Raw genomic sequence first — 24,865 nt, 5'->3', positions numbered from 1 at the left:
CTTCCCACGCTTTAATTTATATTAAAGCCACTAACCATGTGTGATGAGCTACACATCTGGTAGAAGCGTTCAGATGAGAGAACGTCTGAAACGCATTAAGGTGGCAAGCATTTAAATTGCTTCATGTACCGCTTCCAGACTTTGAAATAAGGTAAAATGAATTACATTCACAATGCGTGCCTGCCTTGAGAACTTCGGACCACGTGCAGCACGTACATAAAAAAGTTGCATTTGGTGCAAGTCTTTACTACCAGATGTTTTTACCCTCAAACTGCCCCGCCCTTCTATCACTGGGAATAGAAAACTAAATGAGCATGGGAATCCAGCTGTTGGAGTTCACCTCCTACACGGCGTGAAAGCAACATGTTCTTCCGTTTTATACAGTAAGATGCCCTTTGATTCTTTACAGAAGCTATTTGAATGATTTTTAGGAACCATGCTGACATGTTAAGTGTGAATGCGAACAATAGTGAACGGTCATATTTAAGAAAAGTGCAATCGCATTTGTATTCGACTTTGTTTACAACGCAGAAAAAAAAGGCACGATCGCGCTGCTACTAGCAGTTGTAAACTCCCAACCAGATTTTTCTTTCCCCATTGAAAGAAAAAAACAGCGCGATTGCGCTGCTACAGTTCACTCGTAATTAAACCTATCGGCAAAAGTGCAATTATCTACGTAACCAGCAAAAGTGCAATTAACTATGTGACAGGGTCGATGTTATACAAACCGCTCGACTTCTGCCAACCGAGATCGCGCTGCGAACAAAAGATACAAAGTAGTCCACAAACCTGACGGGAAACAGCGAGCCTTGCATGTTTTCAGTACTTGGTCGCTGCGCTTGAGGAGGGCTAGCCACCGGTAAAGGCATGACGTATGCGTGCCTTCCACTAATGAAAGCAGGCAGATTTTAACAGGCAAGCCCACAAACCAGTGAAAGACAACTGACGTGACGTCAACTGGGCTCTGAGCCCATACGACGCAGGCTCAACCTTAAAAAATAGGTGCTAATCTAAAGAGGCCCTACTGCCATCTGGACCTCTCCATATGCTGCACTGGCTTCCACTGCAAAAATGAGTAGTGTTTAAGGCATTTTGTATTTGTCATGGGGCTTTCACAGCACTGCAAGACATTAGGAATAATAATATTTCTTACCATTTTTCACAAACTCTGAGATTTACATCTATTTTGATCACGGTGCATAGAACAAAAAGGTCAATTTAACTGAGCGATCTTTTTATTACATCGGTCCTCTAAACTATGGAATGACTTCCACCATACATTACAGCCTGTTATTCATGAACAAGTCAGAACTACTTATAACACATGTGTTTGTGGTAAGTTCCAACTCACCATCACACACAATCCTGCTGCTGATGATCATCGAAGCGTGGGTGCTACCATCAGTAAGTACACACACCTACCTGTATCATTAACCTTAAAAACAGATTGAAGCGTCGTCGTCCACCTCATACAGGGGGCACGCCACGGGCATCAGGCACACATTACATCTTGTTCACAGTCCGAAACATACATCCAACTTAGGTATTTAAAAGAATCCTTTTATCCTACTTAATACAAAGTTACAATTATACAAAGTTACAATTATTTTATAGTTTAACGTTTTGCGTCTTACAAAAGACCTCTTACATTCCCTGTGAACTTCCAGACACATTTCAGTTCACTCAAACTTCATAAAGCTCAGCAAACTCAGAACAGCATGAAAATGTAATTTTGTTTTTGGTGCTCAGCTAAATTACTAATTAGTTTATCTAGGCTTCATTTGAATACATGTTTTTGAAAGGAGAGTAATTCTGTGTGACAGTGGAATTAGATGTGTCACCTGATTTGCCTCACGTACCAGTGTTAACGCAAGAAAAGTCCATGAAAAACCTTTTAAAGGGAAGTTATCGACGTTTATGCTGATTAGAAAATACAATTTGCTATTAAAAAAAAAACCCGGAAATGTTCCTAAACGACTTCAGTTGCATAGATGTTGTGATTACAATTGAAAAACTAAAAAAAAAAAAAACACTGTTTGGGGGTTACAAATTATCTTTTGCAATATTTTATTTTTGTTTGGAAACTGATTATTTTTTACCAGATAGATTAGCTCATTCAGTGCTTGATTTATTTATTTAAATATTTGTGAAGTTTTAACGTTTGGCATGCATCCTCATAGTTGCTTCAGTACAGTGTATACTGATTGATCCATCTCAGGACATTAGAACATATGCCAAGGTACTGACGATAAGAACTGAGTGTTGGTTAATGTGGCTGGTACCGCCAGTTATAAATGGAACATATTACCCTCTACCATATATATTTTAAGGATATTGAAAGTCACCAAGGATTCTCCTGACTATATTCAAGAACAAGACAATAGCCCTTTTCATTTTTGGTCATTGAAATCCTGGGTGACTTGCTATAAATATGCTTCTAACATATGGGCATATGGCAGAGGGTATTTTATCCCTTATAATACATAGTCACACAATTACCCTACCCCTAGGCAGCTTAAATCGTTGGGTTCTTGCTCTTGCACTTGAAAGAGACAGTATGATTGTAAGCATATTTATTAATTGATAAATATAAGGGGCAAAAAAACACTCGAATATGCTTCTAATAAGATGTTCAGAAAACATAATATAGGCAGTTTATTATAAATAACTTTCAAAAACATGCAGAGAGTCTTGCTCCTTTCTTTAACATGAATGCCTCCTTTCTGTTGTTGACTGTTCACTTCATGGAGGCATAGTTGCAGGTGCAGCTCCTCCCCCCCATCCCCGCCAGCAGCTGCCAAGCTTCTATAATAAAACGATAATAAACGTGGTTTATTATCGTTTTATCATAAAAGGGGCAGGGCCACGGGCTGTGACGAGCACAAAGGGGGAGTGCCGAGCACTCCCCCTCAGTGCGCATGTATGTTTGACTGGCCAAACATACATGTGCACAAAGCTCTGTCCAACCCGGCACGGCGTTGCCTGGTTGGAGAGAGTAATCACAAAAAAAAATATAGTAGGCAGATACTCCCAGTAACAGCATGACAGCAGCACTCAGACTGGCTGCAGGGCAGGCTGGGAGCCTGTGCCTACAGCCTGAGGCTATGGAAAAAGGAGTGGCGACAAGTCAAGTTTTTTTTTTTTTTTTTTTTTTCCTCTTTTTTTTTTCTCTATCATTCCACATTCATTAAAGATTTGCTGAATATGTCCACTCTAAGTTATTAACCATGAAAAAACATATTCTAGTAATCAGTCATCTAGAAGAGATCTATAGGAGTAGACGTGGTTATGATAAAGCTGAAGGGTAGATGGAAAGATGTGGCTTTTTCTGGGAAACCAATATATGGCATGAAATATTAGGGTGTTACCCTTCTGCTGTTGTTATTTATGTACTTAATTCTATATATTCGTTTTTGGACAGAAATACATAGAATCTCATTGATCTTTATTTAGGGCCTCATTTCAAGTTTGGTAGTCCCTGGAGCACCATGAGGGATGGGGGTCAGACTGCCTTATTAAGAGTCATGCGGGCCTATGCAGCAAAGAACGCAGCAGTCCGCCGGCGCCACCAGGGGGCAAAGCCTGCTATGGTCACAAGGCAGCACAAACAAGCCGGCAGAGCCTGTGTTTCTGCCGGACACGTTAAGAGGTTGCACACCGCCAATGTGATTGTGGCAGGCCAACCACCACGTCTCAGCAGGTGGAAACCAACAATATAAAGGGAGACACTCACTTGCAGCAAGACTTACATGTCCGATACCCCCATGGGCCATCACACACGCCCTGCTGCTGCTGCTGATCATCGAAAGACCACCAAATCAACACCACCATGGGCGTACCGACCATAAGTACACACACCTACCTGTATCATTAACCTTAAGAACCGATTGTAGCGCTGTCATCCACGTCATATGGGGGGCACGCCACAGGCATCAAGTACATGTTAAATCTTGTACAAAGTCTGAAAAAACATTAAGATGGACACTTCCACAGTCACAATATGCCCCTTTTGGGCAGCCCACTCACATTACACTAAAACACTGCACAAAAACACACAGCCACACATCTCAGGCACAGTGACAGTGAAGGCTACACAACATTGCCTCACACATTACCAACAACACACAAACATCACATATATAAATACAACTCACATTCCACTCTGACCAGGGACTGTCATCACATACAACACATATATGTATCGATGTGGCATGGAACACCAGCAATACTACCATTTAACAGCCCTGCAACGGACACACACATCACAGCACAATAGAAGGACAATGGCAGACACAATACACGGAGAGACAAATAGACAAAGAGCACTATGATAACAATACCTGAACAATAGGTATGGGAGCATCAGGAACACTCCAGGAAGGAGGCTGCCCTGAGACTCATCATTTTGCACAGGTCCCTAAAACAACATGTGCACAGGAACTGGTTCTACATGTGTCACAGGGATAAACAGTATTAGACCCAAATGTCGTGTCCACTTGCACAATGTGGAAGTGCAAGTTAACAAAGCATATACAACTCCAACTGCCTGGGACATACCTCTACATGAACTATCTGCATGGGACACACACCTAAATGGACACGTGCACAGTCAATTGCAAACAGAGGTAGCACAACTGAACACACATCCATCAGATGAATACATAAGCCATATCAGGGGGACACGTCTAACACCATGCATGCTCACATTGGACAACACAAGTTAACATATTTACCTAAACAAACAGTACGCAATAACATGATACCACCCATAGCATTTACGCCCACATATCCATATACTCAACATATATCCTTGTCTTGGGGGGACACCAGCACTGCCCACAAAGTCACATACTGCAAACAACAGCAAATGGATCAGCAAGCAGGCTGAAACACACACACAACTGTAGGTACAAAACACAAGTCACTTAGGAACAACATAAAAGGCAGAAAAGGAATTGCAGGACAAAGGTGTACCCAACAAAACAACTGTTTGGGTTTATTTTTGAAGAAATGTAAAATGTCGAAGGCCTTTGGCCAGTCCACAATCAAATGTTCATGCACATCACTGTGCTCAGGCTTGACCCCTAAACTGCCAGGGAATCTCCACAGGAAGGGGCAGACAGGCACCTGAGGGATTATCTGGGGGTGGGGATGGGTTGGATTTGGGAGGGGGCTTTGGGCTTGGGAGGGGTGGTCTTTTTGGGAGGGAGAGGTATGGGTGCTTGCAGGGGGGCAGAGGAGGCCTTGGAGGTGGAAGAGATGGACTGGGACTTGGGTTTTGGCCTCTTGGGTTTGTGACGGGGTTGGAGGCAACAGGTAAAGGTCCAGATCAAAAACACTTTCTTAGGGACGGTCTGTGTTGGTGTGAATGTTGTGGGTGTGTGCTTCTGGGAGTTATGCTTGTGTGTGGTGGGTGTCTGTTGGGTGAGTGAGTGAGCGTGTTTAAGTGTCTTGGGGGTACGGGAGGTGCTGGGGGATGTAGTGGTGGATGTGTGTGTTTGTTCAGGTGGTGACTGCAGGTTGGCTGGATATGGTTGGTGTCTGTGGGTCTGGTGCTTGTGGTGGATGTCTGGAGTCTGCTGGGATGGTGTCTGTGGGTATGATGCATGTGTCACTGACTATTGGTGTGGTGCCTGTGGGTATGCTAAATGTCGTGTGCGTGTGAAGCTGGGGGGTTGTGGGGGTATCCAGGGAAGTTGTGACTTGTTGTGTCTGTGAGTGGCTGTTGTTTGTGTGTTCTTGCCAGTGTGTTTTGTGGTGCTTGTGTTTGTGTGTGCTCCTCTTGGCTGTTGATGTGGATGCCTGCGGATCTGTCTGTGTGCTTTGGGGAGGTAGAAGAAGGGGGATTTCGATTGGGAAGAGGGAGCTGGAGGGGGACGGAAGGTGAGTGGTGACTGGCTTGTGTCAGTTAGGAGGCCAGAGCCTCAAAAGATCTCTGTAGGCCAGCCATTGCACCATGAATGCGTTCCAGGAATGCATTGGTTTGTTGTAGTTGGGTGGCCAGTATCTGGAATGCATTCACAATGGCTGACTGACTCAGAGATCATTCCCAGGAGGTCGGTCCCTCCTCACTGAGGGTAGCAGGGTTAACAGGGACTGGGGCAAAAGTGTCTGTGGTGAAGGAGATGCCCACCCTCTTGGTTGAGTGGGCACCGCCAACTTGGTGGGGAGCAACAGAGAGGGTGGTGATAGAACAGGGGGTGGTGGACAAAGATGGTACAGGGGGATGCCATGATGGGTACGACACCACTAGGTAGTGGCCACTGGAGGAGGAAGCCGATGATGTTGAGGATGTAGATATGATCTCCCCTGTGGCACTCCCCTCACCCTCTAGGCGACTGGGTCCCTCTGTGTCAGTGGTGTATTGACTGAGGTCCCATGGCCAGATGCTTCCCCACTCAGCTCTGCCCCGTCTCCTCCACTTGCCTGTGCTGAAGCTACCAAGAAAAAGAGGAATATAGGGTCATCACATGTCCATGATCAAACTTGAACAACAGCTCTGATTAGTAAACTTTACCATGATGTCAAGTAGGCCCCAGCAGTAAACTCCGCCAAAGTGGTTCACACATGTGCCAAACCATATGCATGCATGCCATCTGAAATATCAACTCTTGCAATGAGGAAATTCTGGATCTGAGACAACTACAATTGCATGGCTGAAATTGTGCAAGCACAATAACCATTCATCAACTGGGAGACCTCATCACCCTCAAAGCTTTGCCTCATGAAGCAGACCTCAGGCACCTGTTGGCATACAATAGTAGGTCACTGCAAAGTCCATTTCCACAGATCCCACACAAGGTCATGCACACATCTATTTGTCGCGTACATAATGACCCAACAATAAAGAAAATGTTCCAAAACTCAGCCATTTTGATGAGAAAGTACAACAGCCTGGAGAAGGTGACATGGAAATACCCATGTCACACTGGAAACATATCAACAATGTATACTTCAATAAGTGATATTTATTCCAGTAGAGTCAAGGAGGTAGTATTAATGTTACGCAGATAGGCCACACATGTGGCATGGAAATGAACACTGTAGACATCATATCCAAAATGTCAGGGAGAGTTGTCCCCAAAGACGCAATACAATGACTCAGCAAGCCCCAGGGTAATCACCACTAATATCTGGCACCTCTTACAATGACATTCTCTGAGTGCTTCAGTAGAAGCCATTAGTCCTTTGCATGTTGGAGAGAAACAGAAGTTGCAAGGACTTGTAGAAGGCCCTCAACCTGTCACCCAGCGGGAAGCGTCATCACTGTCCCTATCTTGGTCATGCAAAACCCAGATGTATGATGAATGCCTGTACCCAAACATGTGTCCAAAACATATCTGCAGGTCACTCCATGGTGCATGCCAACAGGCAGGGCACATACCTAACAATTACACGTGCAGTATATTCTTCCACCTAATGCCACTTCTAGGTCATAGCTATTCATATTGTGGCTCTAAACTCTAGGCTTACCTGTCATATCCCTCATTGCTCATGCAGTTGTAAATGCAAAATGACATAATATGGTGCATGAGGGAATGTGTCAGACAATACACAATGGTGACACAGTCCTGTATGTAGCACAACCTGGAATGTACCCCCATTGTAAATGTAATACTCCTCAAACAGTTTGCCATGCACATATATGTGAGGGAATACAGACATCATCCTATCTACATGAGTAGACTATGCATGAAACTGCAGCTTACAATTGTTTTCTAAAGAGAAAGGGACACATGCTGACATGTAGGTACAAGGAATGTATGCAGCAGTGATGGTGCATAGTTCATGTCAATGGACATTCCTCACTTACCAAAGAAAGGCAGTGATGTATAGCTGCATCCTAAGAACAATTTAAGCCCCATCACATGTATGTTGAACACCTTCACATTACAGATTGCATTGAGGCACCAGCACACATCATACACTAAAGAAAACAAGCTTCTGGTTGACAGATGCCAACATACACATTTACACAGGCACATGGATGAGGCAGTGATCCATCACCTACTTACCTTTGGCCTGGAACACTGAGGAGTAGTGGTCTGTTGCATAGAAAATACACACACTACAACAACGAACAGTACTTGATTGATAGCTGTACACATCCATCAGAGCAAGGGGTTTGAAGATTCCACCCAGTTTTGTCCTAGGTCCCTGGCACATCAGTATATAAACCATGACATGTCAGCAAAAACAATCTCTCATCTACTGTGTGACACATGGCTCATCCCTAATTGTCAGGGGGAGCAGTCTAAACCTTTCACAATCACTTGGCAGTGTGCAGGAAGGAATATGCCCTGTACTCACCCCCTTGTGGCTGCAGTGCTGCCCTCAAACGCCCATAAAGCACAGGATAGGCCACTGCCAGAATGTTGGCCATTGGTGGGTTGGGGGAGGAGGAGCTCATGGTCCTACCGATGGTCATACCCACTTTTTGTGAGGACTGCCCAGCTGGGCCTTCTGCGATCTTCCTGGCCCAGCGTCTCAGGTCATCCCACTTTTTTCTGCAGTGGGCACTCTGCTGGCTTTAAACTCCCAGGGTCCGCACCTTCTTAGTGATGGCTCTCCATATCCCTTTCTTTTGATAGGTGTTGACCTGCATGGATGCAAAAGACAAATGAAGAGATCATGATCACAAGTTTCATCACAAACGGTGGAGTCACATACATGTCAGTTACATCAACCTTGAACTTTTCCATCTTGTCAGTACTCCCCATTTGTAACACATACAAGCCAATAAGTACAGGGCCATGATTACAGACATCCATTTCTGAATCTGCATACCAACCCACCACCCTGCTCCGGCCCTACAATGACTAGGCAGGCTTACTGACATGCTCTAACAATCTGAATGAGATGTGAGCCCCTACACATCACACCTCTGTGGGTTCTGAAAGAGTGACTCCTTACGCATGAATGGCCAACACATTCACACTCTGTGAGAATGACTCTCTGCATACAATCCCTACATGCTACTGCCAGAGTACAAACTCAAATATCACACATGGGTGAAAATGGAGGGACTGGCATGGTCGGTACAGAAAGTGTCAACCTGTCCATGTGTAGACATTTGCGATAAAAAATGCAGACTCATGCCACTTCAGGGGTAGGATTCTATGTTGTATATCTGTACCACATATCTATGTATATATCCCTGCATTCCAGTACATCATGTAGCCAACTGTAAAATTGGCATGTGCTGTGTATGCCATCCTGAAGGACAGAGGGAGTGATGACATGCCTTACAAACAACAGTCTAGCACAGGCAGATGTGTGAAGACCTCTCTGTGGCGACATACACATAGCTCAAATTACTCACAATTGACACCTGAAACATGTATACTCAGCTCATGCTGTCATGCACATATATGTTGTCTCACATATACAACATTCATGAAGAAAGAGATGTCAGTGGATGGCTGTAATGTCACGTCGCCTAGTTCTGTGCATCCCAACACAAGGTGGATCAGGGAACACAAAAACACACACACCAGAATGTGAATGAACTCAATATATGGCACTGGCCACCAGTATATGCACATTGACTCTCATATTGATGCCACACAGACTGCACCTACAGGCACATATGTATTCAATCTGACACACAATGGCACAATTTAGCCTGTAAGGAGGGAAAGGATGGTAAAGTACAGAGAAAACTGTGCAGATGAGGCACTTACCTGCTCTTCTTGTGCATCATAGAGCTGTCAATACAGGGGTAGGACCCTAGTCACCAGCCTCTCCAACTCCTCTGGTGAGAAGGGGCCCTATCACCTGCTGGACATTGCATGATTGGTCTTGGAGGCAGTACCCAGCAGCTCCATAGTGGAGGTATTGCTGGCAGCTGTGTCAGAAGTCAAGAGAGGGATTTTGTAGAACATGGTGGTCACATCTGTCATGTACGCTGTTGTCACTGCAGGCATGACACAGCTATTGGCCCACAACCGCCACTAGCAACAGTGTTAGCCTATGCCTGTGTCCACCCTGGGTGCAACTGCCTACCACCATGACGAACTTCTGCCGGCGGTCGCGGGCGGTTCCTAACGTCCAGTGGAGTAGGTCAGGCAGCCGCCCTTTTAGAGGCCTGAAATGTGGGATTAGGCTTAAAAAACTGCGTCACACCTCGAAAAATGTTGGTTTGAGCACATAAAACTACCTATCCTGTCTTGTTATCTCGGTTCTACTACTCAAACACTATTGTATGTTGCAGGGCAAAGATGGCAATTTAGAGTGGGGCACAGTCTCACAGGTCATTTTGCACTTGGGACATCCAGTCACATTCCAAGTGGCATTTATGATGCATAATTTTGATTTCTATCCAGATACATGATGTGTACACTTGTGTGGTTAACCAAGGGGGTAACATGTGACCCTTGTGTTATTAGCAGTTGTGATGCGTACTGTTTGCCAGGTCCATCTCTTCTAAATAGTCATGTCACATGCTATCCTTGGTATATTGCTGTGGATACAATGACTAATGTCAGAACTCATTTCTAGACATACACAGGTACCCAGGGAGAGGGGTGATGCGACAACCACCGGTCTACCGTCCACTGCCAGACCATCATACCATGGAAGAAAGACACATAATCCTCCTTTACTCTCTGAATCGGCGAACAATAGTGGACTTATGTCATCAGTTGGAGCCAGATCTGATGCCATCTATTAGTTATACAACCAGAATATCACCCATTGTATAAGTCACGTCAGTGTTGCCACAGAGTCCTTCCAACATTCAATGGCCCAAACTGGTGGTATGTCCCAACATGTGTTCATTCTGTTGTTGAAGAATGCCCTTTCATTAATGTTGAAACACATTGACAGCTATAACCAGATTCCCCTCCCGACGTGAGGATTTAGCCCATGTGAAGGCTGGCTTTTATGGTTTTGCACACATCCTACATGTGGTGGCGGCTATTGATGGCACACATGTTGGCTTGGTCCCACCGCATGCCAATGAACAAGTATACAGCAACAGAAAGAACTTCTATTCCACCAAACGTCCAAGCTGTATGTCTGGAGGACCTATACAATTCACAGGTCTGAGCCCGTTATCCAGGTTCAGTCCATGATGCCTACACTGGTGGAGACCTCCTCTACTCATCCAGTAAAGTGTGTCAGATCATTGCGGCCTGCTGCATGCTCCACAACATTGCCCTGCGGATGAATATCCCATACATCCCAGAGGAGGTGAAGTCTGCAGTGCCACTGGGTGGGTCTCCTGAAATGCCAAGTGAGTATGACAGTAGTGAAGAGGAAGGAGCTGACTTTCGGGAAAATCTCATCAACAACTACTTTTCCTGTGTGTAAGTATGTCATGTGATGTGATGACTGTGACTTTACAAAGAACTGTAGTTGCCAGAATGTGTGGAGTACAGTGTTTTGGCAAAACACTGGGGAGTTAATGCACTGCAATGCTCAGTCGAAGGGTGCTTGAAGAGTTAGCCTTTGACATATACCCACCTTGATACAGCTGCTTTGTTTGGGTCAGTCCCATTGCAATGTAACATAATTTCCAGATGCTTGCTATGTGATTTGTGTAATAGGTATGTTTTCAAATCTATACTCCTTGTTTTGTCTTTGTACAGGCACTTTGACCATGACATCCTCATATGGGCATTTCAGAGTTGTGACATTGGCAGGTATTTGATGCTGTTCCAACACAGTAAGTGAACATGGACTGTTCCAGGTAATGTTGTTCACAGATTTGGGATGTTTGAGACCTATGTCAAGGCAGCTTGAACAATGTTTGGGTGGAAGGTCTAAAGTGCACAAAATACTTGTTTTTTGTGCTGTGTGGTGGGCCGATAGCATCATCTGTGTGAGTATGTGGGCATGAAATATGTTGTCATCTACTGCAAGCTTGGCAGTCACCCTTCACATGGGCTAAACACTCCTCTTGTATGACCTGTATGTAGCTGTAGATATGTTTCATCATTGCAGGACACAATGCCTGTGCCACAACACTGACATATGATTGTGTCAAACCACCAGATGCATGGTTATTGAATTATGATGGACATGTGATCAGGGACTGTCGTTCTGCCCTTTATCTGTATCTTGGTTTATGTGATGTTGAATTACTTGGTTTTGGTGAGGGGTGGGCAGAGCTCATGTAGTTCTGCTCCTTGGAATTCCACAGAGTTGGCTTAAAACTCAGAGGAATTCCACAGAGTTCCGCATGCGGCAAAGTGCCACCTGTCCTGCTGGCACCCTGGTTAGCGAGGCCTAAACCTGCTTAGCGCTTCTGAGATTGGGCGCATTCAGGTCAGGGGCCTAGACAGCGAAAGCTGCAATTTCAGGCCTCTTATGCTGACACAGCCCACCGGTCTGAAGCCTGTTGGTCTCCACACCTGCACACTTCCCTTCACCAACTGCCCTCCTTCACAAACTTGCTACAGAGGGCCAAGCACACCACCTGTCTTGCACCAGCCTTTCAATCGCTTTGTATGTGTTTACACACAGCCTCAGACTGCAGTTACTTTAGGGCCCAGCATTAGCAGCAGCAAACCAGCTCACCGCCAGCAGCCTGGTATTTTCACGAGGTACCTAGCTTTGCTTGCCACTGGGCTCTAAGGCACTCTCTCAGGACACACACATCTCTATCTGGCGGGGGCTGCTGGACTACCACTCAGTACACAGCTGATGCTCCTTCGGTGTTCAGCTCTCCCTGCTGGCCTCAGCACCATATTCTATAACACCACTTCCTTTCCCAGGAACTCTGGGGAGACTGGTTCTTTTTGAGTGGTGCTTTGATGGCAAGTGTCCTTTTTTCCAAGCTCAGACTCCCCTCATATACAAATCCAGTGCATGGCCATGTGCACATAGAAGAGAAAGTGAAACAAGGCTCTTACCTGGGTCCCAGGGTCCCCGTTGCCAGCAGCTTGCCTCCCTCTGCCCCCTGGTCCCGGGCTGTTGATGATAGGGAAAGGAGGGAGGCCTGGATCAGAAGCTGGTACCAGTGCAGCCCTGCAGCTTGCAGCAGCTCCACACTGCCCACATCGGGCCGGGTGTACACTGCAGCCCCGTTTTGGGCCACACAGCGCAAGCACAGACTGTTGCCTCTCTGCTGCCAGTGCTAGTGGAGTTTCTGGCCTAACTCAGTGCCAAAAACTCGGTTAACTCTGCCGGTGGAGCAGAGCTCACCCCACACCCCTAGTTGTGGTATGTGAGAAGGCTCAAGCTGGTGACACCATTCACTTCTCTGCCTATTCTATAGAACAATGTGTGACAAGGTCTGTGGGACTGTACCTCCGTATATCTACCTAGACACAGTATTAGTCTGCCAGTCTTTGCTATGACAGTCCAGGCATATGGACAGCCTATGTGCTGCACAGTGAAATAAAATGTTTGGTGTGATCAAACACTTATACCAATGTGTTTGTGAGTGTTGGTTGTAATCCTTAGCAGGACACAGTACATGTAACACATCCCTCTTTGCACCAATATATTTTGTCTTCATCATTTGCAACATTGAAACCGAAGCGAGCAGACGCAAACTTTGTGATAGGTGGTATTTATTGTGAATCTGTGCATAGAATAAAAATAAGGGAGTGACGGAACAGAAATGTGAAAGGTTTAGTCATGGTGGATGAAATCATTGTAATAGATGTCACAGCATTGGCAAACCAAAGTCCAGTGTAGTCCTCCCATAAGAAATGGAAGGTGGTTGAAGAACAGTCAACATAGTGAATATGTGGCACACAATGCAGTTCCTTCAGGAAGTGGTCACTTGCTGGCAGTGGTCGGTGTCTGGCCATCTTCACCTCCCGGGTTCTTAGCTGGATGTCCCTGCTTACACTGGGGGTTTAGGAGCTGCTGCTACAGATGCAGAGTTGTCTAGGGCGGGGTTTCCCCCTGACAGGGACTCCCATCCAGTAGCTGGCACCGATGAAGAAGGGCCTGGTGTTGCTGCGCCAAAGGAAGGGGTAGAGTGTTGCTGACAATCCCTGATCAGGGTACTACTAATGTCTCCCAACACCCCTGTTAGGGAGGCCAGGTTGGTATTGGTGGCCTCCCACTATTGAAGCATATCCCTATGGATGTCCCTTTGTAACTGCTTTATCTCTCAGGGTTCGGAAAGTACCAGGCCCATCACACCTTGGGACTCCTGATAGACCCCCAAGACATGGCTGATGGTGTCCTGACCAGGAGCATCCCCAGTGGCCTCACCCTGGTGTACCACAACATCCCTCCCACACACCTTACCCTGGGTGTCACCTTCTACTGGTTCCAGGACCATCACTGTATGAGGTGTTGTGCTGCGACTCAGGATCCTGGACCTGTGGGGCACAAGATGGTTGCCACTATATAGGGACACAGGTTGGGGGGCGAATGGCTGCCTGTGAGATTGAGGCAACTGGGCTGGGAGGTCTTGATGTGGCCACACTGTAGGGGTCTTACCAGGTTGACCAGATGGGTCTGAACCGTTCTCGACATCCAGACTTCGAGGAGTGTTGTCATCACTGAGGGCTTCATCCAGGGGGGTAGTGGCAGTCTCATCTGTGGCCTGTGTGTTCCCAGTGGCAACTCAACCTGTTGATGTGAAAGATACAGTGTTACTGGTTGCAATGTGACATTTACCTCCGTAAGTATACAATGACATTTTGCAAAGTCTGTGTACATAGTGGATTTGCAGGTTATCCTATTGTGACAGGTGCCCTTGCTATTGGTTGTGTTGAGCAGACATATGTGAAGCATGCCAAATCCATTTAAGTCCAACAGCTGCTGAATTTAGCCGTTCATTAGCACTTGGGAGGATGGTCAGAGAATGACTTGTTGCCACCAGTGCAGGCAACACTGGGGCTGGGCAGGATGTGGCTTTGACCATTTTGAGGCCTAGTTGATTGTTATGCAGGCTGACCCAGGGGTTTGCTGTATATGTGATTGGAGCGATCATGTGGTCGGTGCATAGTGAAAGTGTCTGCAGCCAATACCATTCTGATGATGCACCTTGAGGCCTTGATTTTCATTTATGTTGCATACTGGGTGAGCTGTCTTTCATGTCCTCAATAGTTTCATCTTGGCTTAGCAGTTCAAGATTGAGCTAGGTGGCCAGCCACATCTCAGAGTTGAGCATGGTCTTTATCTTGGTCTCTTCCAAGTGAGTAAATATCATTTAAGAGTGATCATGCAAGGGTTTTTGGACACATGACCACTGTTCTGATATTTAGAGTCACTTGAACAGTACCTCTTGGAAGTTGTATTCAGGTAACTCCCTTAGTTCCCAACACTAGCCAAATGTTATCTTCCAGGTGATTAAACTTCCTTTGTGAGTCCACTAACAGATGCATTGGGGCAAGTGGATACTGGGCTGGTGATTGGAGTTAGCAAAACAGGGCCCATTGGACTTTACATTCAGGTCACTCCCACTAGTTCCCAGCACTAGACAAATGTGATCCTCCCAGGAGCGTAAACTTCCATTTTGAGTTAATGAACAAGGGTATTTGGACAAGTGTACATTGGGCTTGTGTTTTGAATAGGAGAGACAAGCCTCCTGTCCTTAGCATTCATGTGCCTCCCTCTACTTCATGCACTAGAGAAATGTCACCCGCACCCAAAGGTGAGTACATTTCTTATGTGATTTCCCAAACAGGAGTATTTGGAGAAGAGGACACTGGACTAGTGGTTGGAGTGACATTGAGAAACCCATCCTGTGAGTTGCAGTCATGTAACTCCCTGTACTACACACATTGTACAAATGGTATCCTCACAGGTCAGTACACTTCAATTGAGAGTTAAGACACAGGGGCCCTTAGACAAGAGAACACTGTGTTGGTGTTTGGTTTTATAGAAACCGTGCCTCCTGGCATTAGCAGTCATGTAACTCTCTGTATTACACACACTTTACAAATAGTTTCCTCCCGGGTGAGAACACTTCAACAGAGAGTTAGACACAAGGGTCTTTTGAGGAGAGAACACTTTTCTGGTGTTTGGAGTTGGGGGAACATTGCCTGCGGGGAGTTGCAGCCCTGTCACTCTCACTACTCCCCAATACTTGACAAATGTTATCCCCCAGGTGAGTAAACTTTATTTTGTGATTGGTCTTTGGAGAAGGGAACACTGTGCTGGCTTTTTGTGTTACAGATACAGTGCCTGCTGTGAGTTGCAGTTATGTCACTCACTCTAGTACACACACTTGACCAATGTTCGCCCCATAGTGAGCACACTTCAGTTGAGAGTTTGCTAACAGATGTATTTGAACAAGTGACCACTAGTCTGATGCTTGGCGTTACAGAAACAGTGCCGCCTGGGAGTTGTAGTCATGTCAGTCCCTGTACTACTCACACTATACAAATGTTATCCTCTCTGGTGGGTACACTTCAATTCAATTGGGAGTTGACAAACAAGGGTCTTTGAAACAGAGGATCCTGGGCTGACTGAGTGGAGTAACAGTAACAGTGCCTCCTGGCCTTAGCAGTCATGTCAGACCCTGTACTACACACACTGGACAAATGTTATCCTCCTAGGTGAGTATACTTCAACTGGGAGTTTACATACAAAGGTCTTTGGAGCAGAGGACACTGGGCTGGCTGAGTGGAGTAACTGTAACAGTGCCTCCTGGCCTTAGCAGTCATGTCACCCCCTGTACTATACACACTTGACAAATGTTAACCTCCCAGGAGAGAACACTTCAATTGGGAGTTTACAAGGGTCTTTGGAGAAACACTGGTCTGTTTTTTGGAGTTACAGGAACAGTTCCTGCTGGGAGTTGTAGTCCTGTCAGTCCCCGTACTACCCCCATATACAAATGTTACAAATGTTATCATCCCAGTTGAGTACACTTTAATAGGGAGTTGACATACAAGGGTATTTTGATCTAAGGACACTGGGTTGGCTGAGTGGAGTAACAGTAACAGTGCCTCCTGGCCTTAGCAGTTATGTCAGTTCCTGTACTACACACACTCGACAAATGTTATCCTCCCAGGTGAGTACACTTCAATTTGGAAATTTACTTACAAGGGTCTTTAGAGAAGGAAACACTGGTTTGTTTTTCGGAGTTATAGCAACAGTGCCTGCAGGGAGTTGTAGTCATGTCAGCCCCTGTACTACACACATTATACACAGATGCTGTTCCCCCAGGTGAGTCTACTTCAATTGTAAGATGCCAGACCGGGGTCTTAGGCAGGTGGATACTGGGGTGGTGAGCGGAGTGACAGTGAAGTGAACATGCATGACATAACATTTTGGTGACATTTTTATAGTTGTAACTCACCAGACTCCACTCCCTCAGGTATTCCTGTCAAGCCTTCAGGATACAGGATGGCCAAGACCTTCTCTTCTCAGGGATGGAGGAGTGGAAGTGCCACTGTCCGTCTTCTTGGCCTGCAGGTGGTGCCTGGAGACCAAGAAACAGACCTTGGCCCTGAGGTTGTTCCACCTCTTCCTGATATCCTTCTTTGTGCGCAAGGTGGGGCCTACATCATTCACTCTTTAGGCTATCCTATCTCTCATTTCCATCCTCCTACGGAGAGTAGTGTGCTGGACCTGGACATCGAACAATAGTGGCTCTACTCTTATGATTTCATCCACCGTGACTCTTAACTCTTCATTAGTGAATATGATGATCTGCCTTTTTTGCTTGGCAGTCAGTGGTCTCCTGCCTGTGTAACTCGTAATAGGGTGGTCAGGAAGACCACCAACATGACAGTCTTTTTGGGACCGCAAACATGGCGGTCTGGTGGTCCAACTGCCAAACTCGTAATTAAGCCCTTAATCTCCATTTTATTTCACTGGATCCACAAAATTAGAATTTGTAAACTTGGATTGAGTAATAATTTCACTTCAGCTGCTAATCATCCAAAATGTAATGTGTTGGTTATGAAGATGCTTGGTAATGATTTTGTTGATTAACACTGGTTAGTGTTCTAAGAAACTGATGATTAACCAGTAGTTAATTTATATGTGAACTGCTTCTGTAGCTATGAAATGTATTACAATTTATAAAACATGCAAAATACTATTTTGTGATGTGGCAACATGTTATAATAACTGGTGTGACTTTATTTATTGGGTTGAGACTTAGTAATTTAAGAAAACAATTGTGTATTGCTCAATTTTGTCTCTATTTGGAGGAGAAGGCACACTAGTACAAACACCTTCTTCTTCATTTTATCTTAAACATACCTACAGCTCCTTTTCAATTAACAACATAGATCTTGTCAGACAAACAAACATGCTTGACCCTGTATTTGTAAGCACAGTATTTTCATGTGACACTTGAAGTTTCTAAAAAATAATTAGGTCCACTTATCAGAAGTTTTTTTGTATGGTTGAATTGTGTATGAAAACTAGAGCTTACCTTGAAAGTGTGAATAAGTTGAATGAGCCAAATCCGATTGTACAGCTTGTAGTCCAAACATGTATTTATTATAGAAAATGTCTTCCATCTATATGATCTAGAGATGAATCATTGACAAAGTCACTTGATCATTGTGATTATTATTGTATGAGGCACTGCAGTTTTGTATTGTAACAAAAGACATTTTTTTTTAAAGATAGATGTGGTGGCGTGTTCATGAATGCCAGCACTTCCGTGACATCTGTTGGCTCAAGCATCACAATTTCGTGTTCTCAAAACCAGAACAAAACATGCAAAAGTATTACCATAAAGAATTTATGTGGGACTCCGCAATCAACGTTATATGAGGGCAGAAATACAATAACTATCCGTGCTAGCAATCTGACAATTGGTAGAATCCCATTCACCTGCTTGCTAGACTGTGAAACACCTCAACACAAATACATCTGTGGAATTTACATTGATGTTGGCAGTAAGTACAACAACGTGAACTATAAATTACTTTTTACATTTCTTTGTCTGTGAAGTATGCTTAAATGACAATTTTTCAACATTATATAATGCTTGTCCATAATAATATATTAACAAATCTTTACCTTCAGGGTGTATATACAGTTTATGAAAAATATAAAAAATTGAAGACTAAGGGCCTCACCCCCTGTCATAAATAGGACGTTTCCACCAGGCGGCAGAAATTTCATGTTACTATGTTTCCTCCGGTCAGCCCGTTGGAAACAGTGCTGCTGCATTCCCCTCGGCTCCCTTAGAGAGCCGAGGCCAAGGTCGTTGCACACCAGCACCCTTGGAATGCACAATGTCTGCAGAGCAGACAGTGCCATTCCGAGGGTGCTGGCAGGAGGGTCCCTGCACTTCCCACGGCACGGTCATGGGCAGTGCAGAGGCCCCCTTGTGGATCCCAGCACTGCCTTTCTGCCAGCCTTTCCATGGCGGTGCAACCACCAGGGAAAGGCTGGTGGAAATTGGAGTCCTGATCAGCATGGCAGTGCCCCCATACGCACCACCGGGGTTGACCATGTCTCTGCCAGCCGCCAACCTGTCGGAATCCCTGATCCCGGCAGAGGCGACGGTCTCCTGATGGTCCGACTGCCAGGATCATAGGTGCAGGTCCGGCAGCCCCCACGAGTTTGGAGGTCCTCAGACCACCACACTCGTAATCGGGCCCTAAATCTGAAAATATTTGTAAGAAATTGGATTGTTAGTTGAGAGGGGTGAAACCCTTTTCAAACAGCAACCACAATTCTTCTCAGGGTAAAGTCACAAGCTAACCCTTTTTATCCTGTGCTCAACCCTGGGGTAGCTTGGCACGGAGCAGTCAAGCATAACTGAGAGGCAATGTGTGAAGCATTTGCTCAACACTTCAAACAGTAGCACAGTGAAAACATACCACAAAAAGACGCCACAGCAGAGTTAGAAAAATAGAGTGGTTTTAATAAATAAAACAAAACCAAAAAAAAAAAAAAAATCCAATCAGTAGAACCAGAGGTATTCAGTTGTAATGGTTTTAGGAAAAATTGAGCCCAAAGGCATTAAGTGCCAACTGTAGACATCTGGTCATGCCGGAACAGGACAAAGTCACAAGTTCAGGCTGATTGCAATGAAGCATAGGCCGGCTACATAGACCCAGTTAGGCCCACTATAAACCTGGTTTGTGAAGCGTCAAAGATGAGACACAGCTGAAGCAATTTGTCGGTTCCTAGATGCACCAAGGCTGTGGTGAGCGATCCTACTGCATCATTGTCAAAGATCCCATCAACAAGGGCTTGTGTTGTGAAGTCCAGAGTCGGGGATACTCAGTGCATTCGGAGCAATGCATCAGTTCTGAGAAGCGGCGAGGCTGTGGCATCATCGCTGAGGCTGCAGTCAACAAGGGATGCAAAGGCCTGCCCCCAGAATACATTGCACAGCAGCAGTTCTGATGTGGCAATGGGCTGTGATGTGATGTGGGTCTTTGTGGCAGTTCCAATCCATTAAGCAGTAGCAATATGTCAGTTCTGCTCCGAGTTGCACCACGCAGCAGAGGAGATGCTTTGGTTCTGCTGGATCCACCGAGCATGGCAGAGCACCTTAGGCCCAAGGCTTCCAAGGGTCCAGGACTGGGGTGGCACCACTTGGCAGGATAGAATCACAGATGGCAGAGTCCAGGTGCAGGTGCATCAATGTTGGAGACTTCTGTTCCTGAGGCTTAAATCAGGAGTCCAGCCACCTAGCCCTTTGAGACACTCCGAGGTTCTAAGTTCAAGAGATGCAGGTCCATTCTTTCTCACCCAGGCAGGAGGACAGTAGGCAGCAGGTCAGCATAGTAAGTAGTCCAGCAGAGATCACTCCAGCAGAGTGTCAGTCCTTCAGCAGCACAACAGTCCTTGTTCCTTGCAGGGTGTTGGACATGGCTCTCTGTTGGGGCAAATCCTGAAATGTTTTGCTTTTTCCTCGCAGCCTATGCATTCTCCCAGTGCAGGGCCGTAGGACTCTGGACACTTCCGGGTTGGCTGGGAGTGGGGAAGCAAGTCCCTCGTCCTACAGAAGATAGGGTGGGGGGGGAGGATGTGGTTGGAGTGCTACCCCTAGGCGGCCCTGTGTGATAGGTGTACTAGACACCTGGTGGGGGTTGCGGCCATGGTTGTGAAGGGGAATTCTGGCACATGTGCTACCCCCATTGGCAACCCAGTGGGCCATGTCTTAGGCCTGATTGTGTAGGCCAGTGGGGCCTGCGGGCACCTCTCACTCGGAATAAGAATCCTTTGTTGGGGACTAGACTTGAGTGGGCACTACACCATACCCAGAGAGTTAGATGAGAATGTGCCCAGATAGGGGTGGATCCCACCGGTGATACCCCTACTGGAACGGAGCAGGCTAGATCCAAGGTGGGAAGCTAGCCGGCTGGATCCAAGCTGGGAAGCTGGTTCCCTGATACGTGGCCCTGGGCCACAAGCATCAGCCCCCTGTGTGGGCAGGGTGGAGATGCAGGCCGAGGGGAAGTGGGGAGACCGAGCTGGCCAGTCTGGGTAGGACCAGCAATGGTTGTACTCAGTGTGTGCCTCAGACCTCAAGGGCTGGGTAAAATACAGGCCCTGCACAGCCAGCCCATAACAGCATACCCACGCACTGAAGACCCCCATGTAGTACACTAGCACAGTAGCCCAGAAGGTGCCTACCGCAGCTGGGCACCATATAACTCAACAGCTTAGGAGCTTGGAGCACTTTCCCTCTGCCAATGCAGGGTGAAAGTCCCCATGCCATCCATACGGGTTAGAAACTGGCACCACAACTCATGTGCGAGTTTGAGTTCATGGGCTGGGCCAGGTATGAAGGGGTTGGCCTCTCCAACTTGAGCATCCATGTCTACGACCAGGTGGGGTAGCTACTATGTGCATGCACACATGGCTGAAGTGACAATGTCCCTGCAATTTGGGGCCGGGTGAAATAGATGGGGGGGAGAGGTTGTGACACTTGGCCTCCCAGAGCTAAAGCCTGGCACCCATGAAAAGAAATATCTGCATTCCAGGACCCCAGAGCAGACATCAAGGAATTTTAGGGGAGACATCTGTAGTTCAAAGGAATACCCTTTGAATTGCCCCTCACTTCAAAGGTTTTACTTAGTATAAATAGGGGTACTCAAAGTCTGCAACTTAGAGTACCACCGATGGGTACATAGGACCAGGTCGGCTGGACCGCATCAGCGCGCTGTCAGAGGAATCTGTGGGATAAATTCCCAAGGAAGGGGACACGCTTACCTGTACTGATTAGTGACAGGCCTGAGGTTGATTGCCTACTACTGTTTGGCATCCTGAAGTGGCTCTCCAAGGGCAGGTTGGCTGCCCCCTGTTCTCTGCAAAAGCCTCAGACATCAAATACCTCCTGAGAGGGGCCTACATCGTGATCAGTATTATCTGGGGAGCGATTCCCTCTGTTTGCTCGTACATCATGCTGGACTCCAACTGAGATAAACAGTATGCGTGTGGACCAGGAACTAAGTCTGGAAACCCGGCGCACTACGTGTGGGGTAGTGACGTACTGCTCACACTTCTGTTGTGTGGCCCTTCATCATGGGAACCACTCCACCCCAAGACGGCTTGTGAATTGAACGGATCACTGTTGGGGGACCCTGCTGGGGCCTCGATGATTTGAATGGGCCATGCCTCTCGTGTGACCCTCAGCTGCATGCTCATTGTGTGCTGTGCCCATGCATAGATTGGAACCTGCAGAGGTGGGGCACAACCCGAGGAGAGCTTTACGTTGCCTAGTACTGCACAACAGAACTTGTCTAGTGTGTTAGTCTGGAGGGTCCACTACTGCTAAGGTCCTATCATACTAGGCACAGTACCTCAATCCAGAGGGGTACAGAAACCAAGTGCAGAGTGATACCGGAAGGTCTGGTGTGGTTCAAGTCATCACGCATCAGACTAGTACCTCCTCTCCAGGGGGGGTATGATGCAAGGAGTATGTTGAAGAAACCAGGTGCCGTCCTGGAACCCCCAGTAATCTGGGGCACTGAACACTTTCTATGTGGGATCGAACCTGTCTGGGGTCACTGGAAGTTCAGGGGCACCAGACAGGGTGTCTCCAATCCGGAGACATGAACCTGGTAACTTGTTGTGTGCAACCTGAAGTATTGAGGAGGGGTCGAGTCAACACTTTACTTTTTGGTGATATTAGATTGTCTGGCAGGGCTGTCCGCCTCTGAGTCTCATGGTCGATCCTGGTGACCATTACCCTGTGTTTTGCTGACCTCTGAGTGAACCTCCTTTTGGGAGCCTGAATATCGCCTTCTTAATTGTTTACTGCCTGTTGTCTTTCCGGCCCCTCACCTTGACCCCAACCCCTGGGGAGTTGTGACTTACCCATGAGCAACTGGGTGCCAGGGGAAAGTCACTATAACCTTTGGGGATTGTGGTGGGGCAAGGTTAATTGGTGGCTGGTTGGCAGGTGGATGGGGAGTTGGAACCCAGAGGGTGTGCAAGCGTATGGACATCCACTTGCCAGTTATCGGGCATCGTATTAGGGTGCCGGAAGCGAGTGTGTACAAGAGTGTGTGCGTGCATGCCAGCTACAACTGATACCCGGGCCCGTGCCTAGGCGTGGGATGGATGTGAGGGAGTGAGACTGAGTGAGAACGAGTGAGTGCTGGGGCAGCACTGTGGTACTGCTGGGTACTCAGGCCCTGCCAGGGAGTACATAAGGTTGACATCACATTTTACTAGCACGGCTGAGGCCGTTGGTCTAGGTATGAGTGGGCTTACTGTGATATTGTGCTGCTACTGTCAGCCCGGGGTGCACCCTAGATTGTACGTGTTACACTGATCATGGGTACCATGAGGGTGGGCCTAGTGCTGACAGCGGGTGGGCACCTTATGGAGGGGCAGGGAGGGATTGAGTGGTTTCCCCAAATGTATATACAGTGATCAGTGCGTAACGCGGTGGGGAGTATTCTTGTGTGTTGTGGAGGGTCATTGAGATTCATGCTCAAGTTTACATCAAATATTATTTTCTGTTGTGTACTTATTGACATTTACCCTGTGATCACATTGTAATCAAATTGCGTTCATCAGTGTGTGTGTTGAATACAATTTTTCTATGCATACAGCCTGTGTGAAGTCTCTTTTTGGGGTTGTTCAGCCGGGGTGTTGTGGGTATGTGTTGTGCTGTTGCTTTACACATTGCCTCCAAGATAAGCATGACTGATTCAAGCCAAGCTACTCAAGGGTGAGTGCAGATTATCTCGCCGGCATACTTGATCACCCTGGACAGGAGTGGCACCTGGCTGAGCTTACATTTTAGCCAGCTGGACCGAGCCACCTCCAACACAGAGTATTCATAGGTCCAGAAGTAGACTGAAGTGATGGGTCTGAGGTTCAGAATCTATACTCAGTTGTGCATTTGAAGAGGGGAGATGCATCGATAGTATCCTTGAAGGCCCCATGCATCCTGCCGCCTGTGTCCTGGTTTCAGACCATGTACAAGAGCATGTAGCCCTTTGTGTTGGGCAGACACAGCCTATTCAAGTGCAAGTGGGGCTGTGCCCAGCTCCTCCCTCCCATCCTGCCAGTGATGGCCTAAGCTCCCTATTGTGTGTGGCTATCTAGGACAAATACACAAAGCTCAACTGTCAGCTACACCCAGTCATGTGACCCAGGTACAGGCAATAATGGTTAAGGCAGGAAAGTGCCACCTAAAAGTGTCATTTTTAAGTTGTAATTTAAAATCCAGCTTCATCATAAGTTAGAATTTTTCATTACAATTCCAAAGACACCAGACATGAACTAGTTATCTTGTCCCATTTGGAAATTACAGCTTAATAAATGTAATGCTAATTCCAATGTTCCTATGGGAGAGGTAGCATTGCAGTAGTGAAAAATGAATTTAAGAGTTTTTCACTACCAGGACATGTACAGCTTAAAAGGACATGTTCTACCTTTTAACTGCACTGCACCCTGCCCTCTGGGGGGTGTCCAGGGTGCACTATAGAGGTGACATATATAAATAAAAAGGGAAGGTTTGGGTCTGGCAAAAGGTTTAGATGGCAGTTAAACTGCACTCAGAGAC

The 24,865-nt window shown here is 46.5% G+C and overlaps 1 protein-coding gene across 1 annotated transcript in view; it reads left to right on the top strand.

The window, feature by feature from the left end:
• The window catches only part of IL12RB2 (interleukin 12 receptor subunit beta 2), a 323,099-nt gene that overhangs the window by 39,541 nt on the left and 258,693 nt on the right, over positions 1-24,865 (top strand). Inside the window, exon 3 of the mRNA XM_069232470.1 lies at positions 18,501-18,776. Within this exon, the coding sequence (XP_069088571.1) occupies positions 18,501-18,776 (276 nt within the window). The remainder of the gene's footprint in view (positions 1-18,500; positions 18,777-24,865) is intronic.

Source organism: Pleurodeles waltl, chromosome 4_2, assembly GCF_031143425.1.
Source record: "Pleurodeles waltl isolate 20211129_DDA chromosome 4_2, aPleWal1.hap1.20221129, whole genome shotgun sequence".
Taxonomy (NCBI): Eukaryota; Metazoa; Chordata; class Amphibia; order Caudata; family Salamandridae; genus Pleurodeles; species Pleurodeles waltl.
Note: the sequence above shows the minus strand (reverse complement) of the source record. Positions and strands in the feature narration are given on the sequence as shown.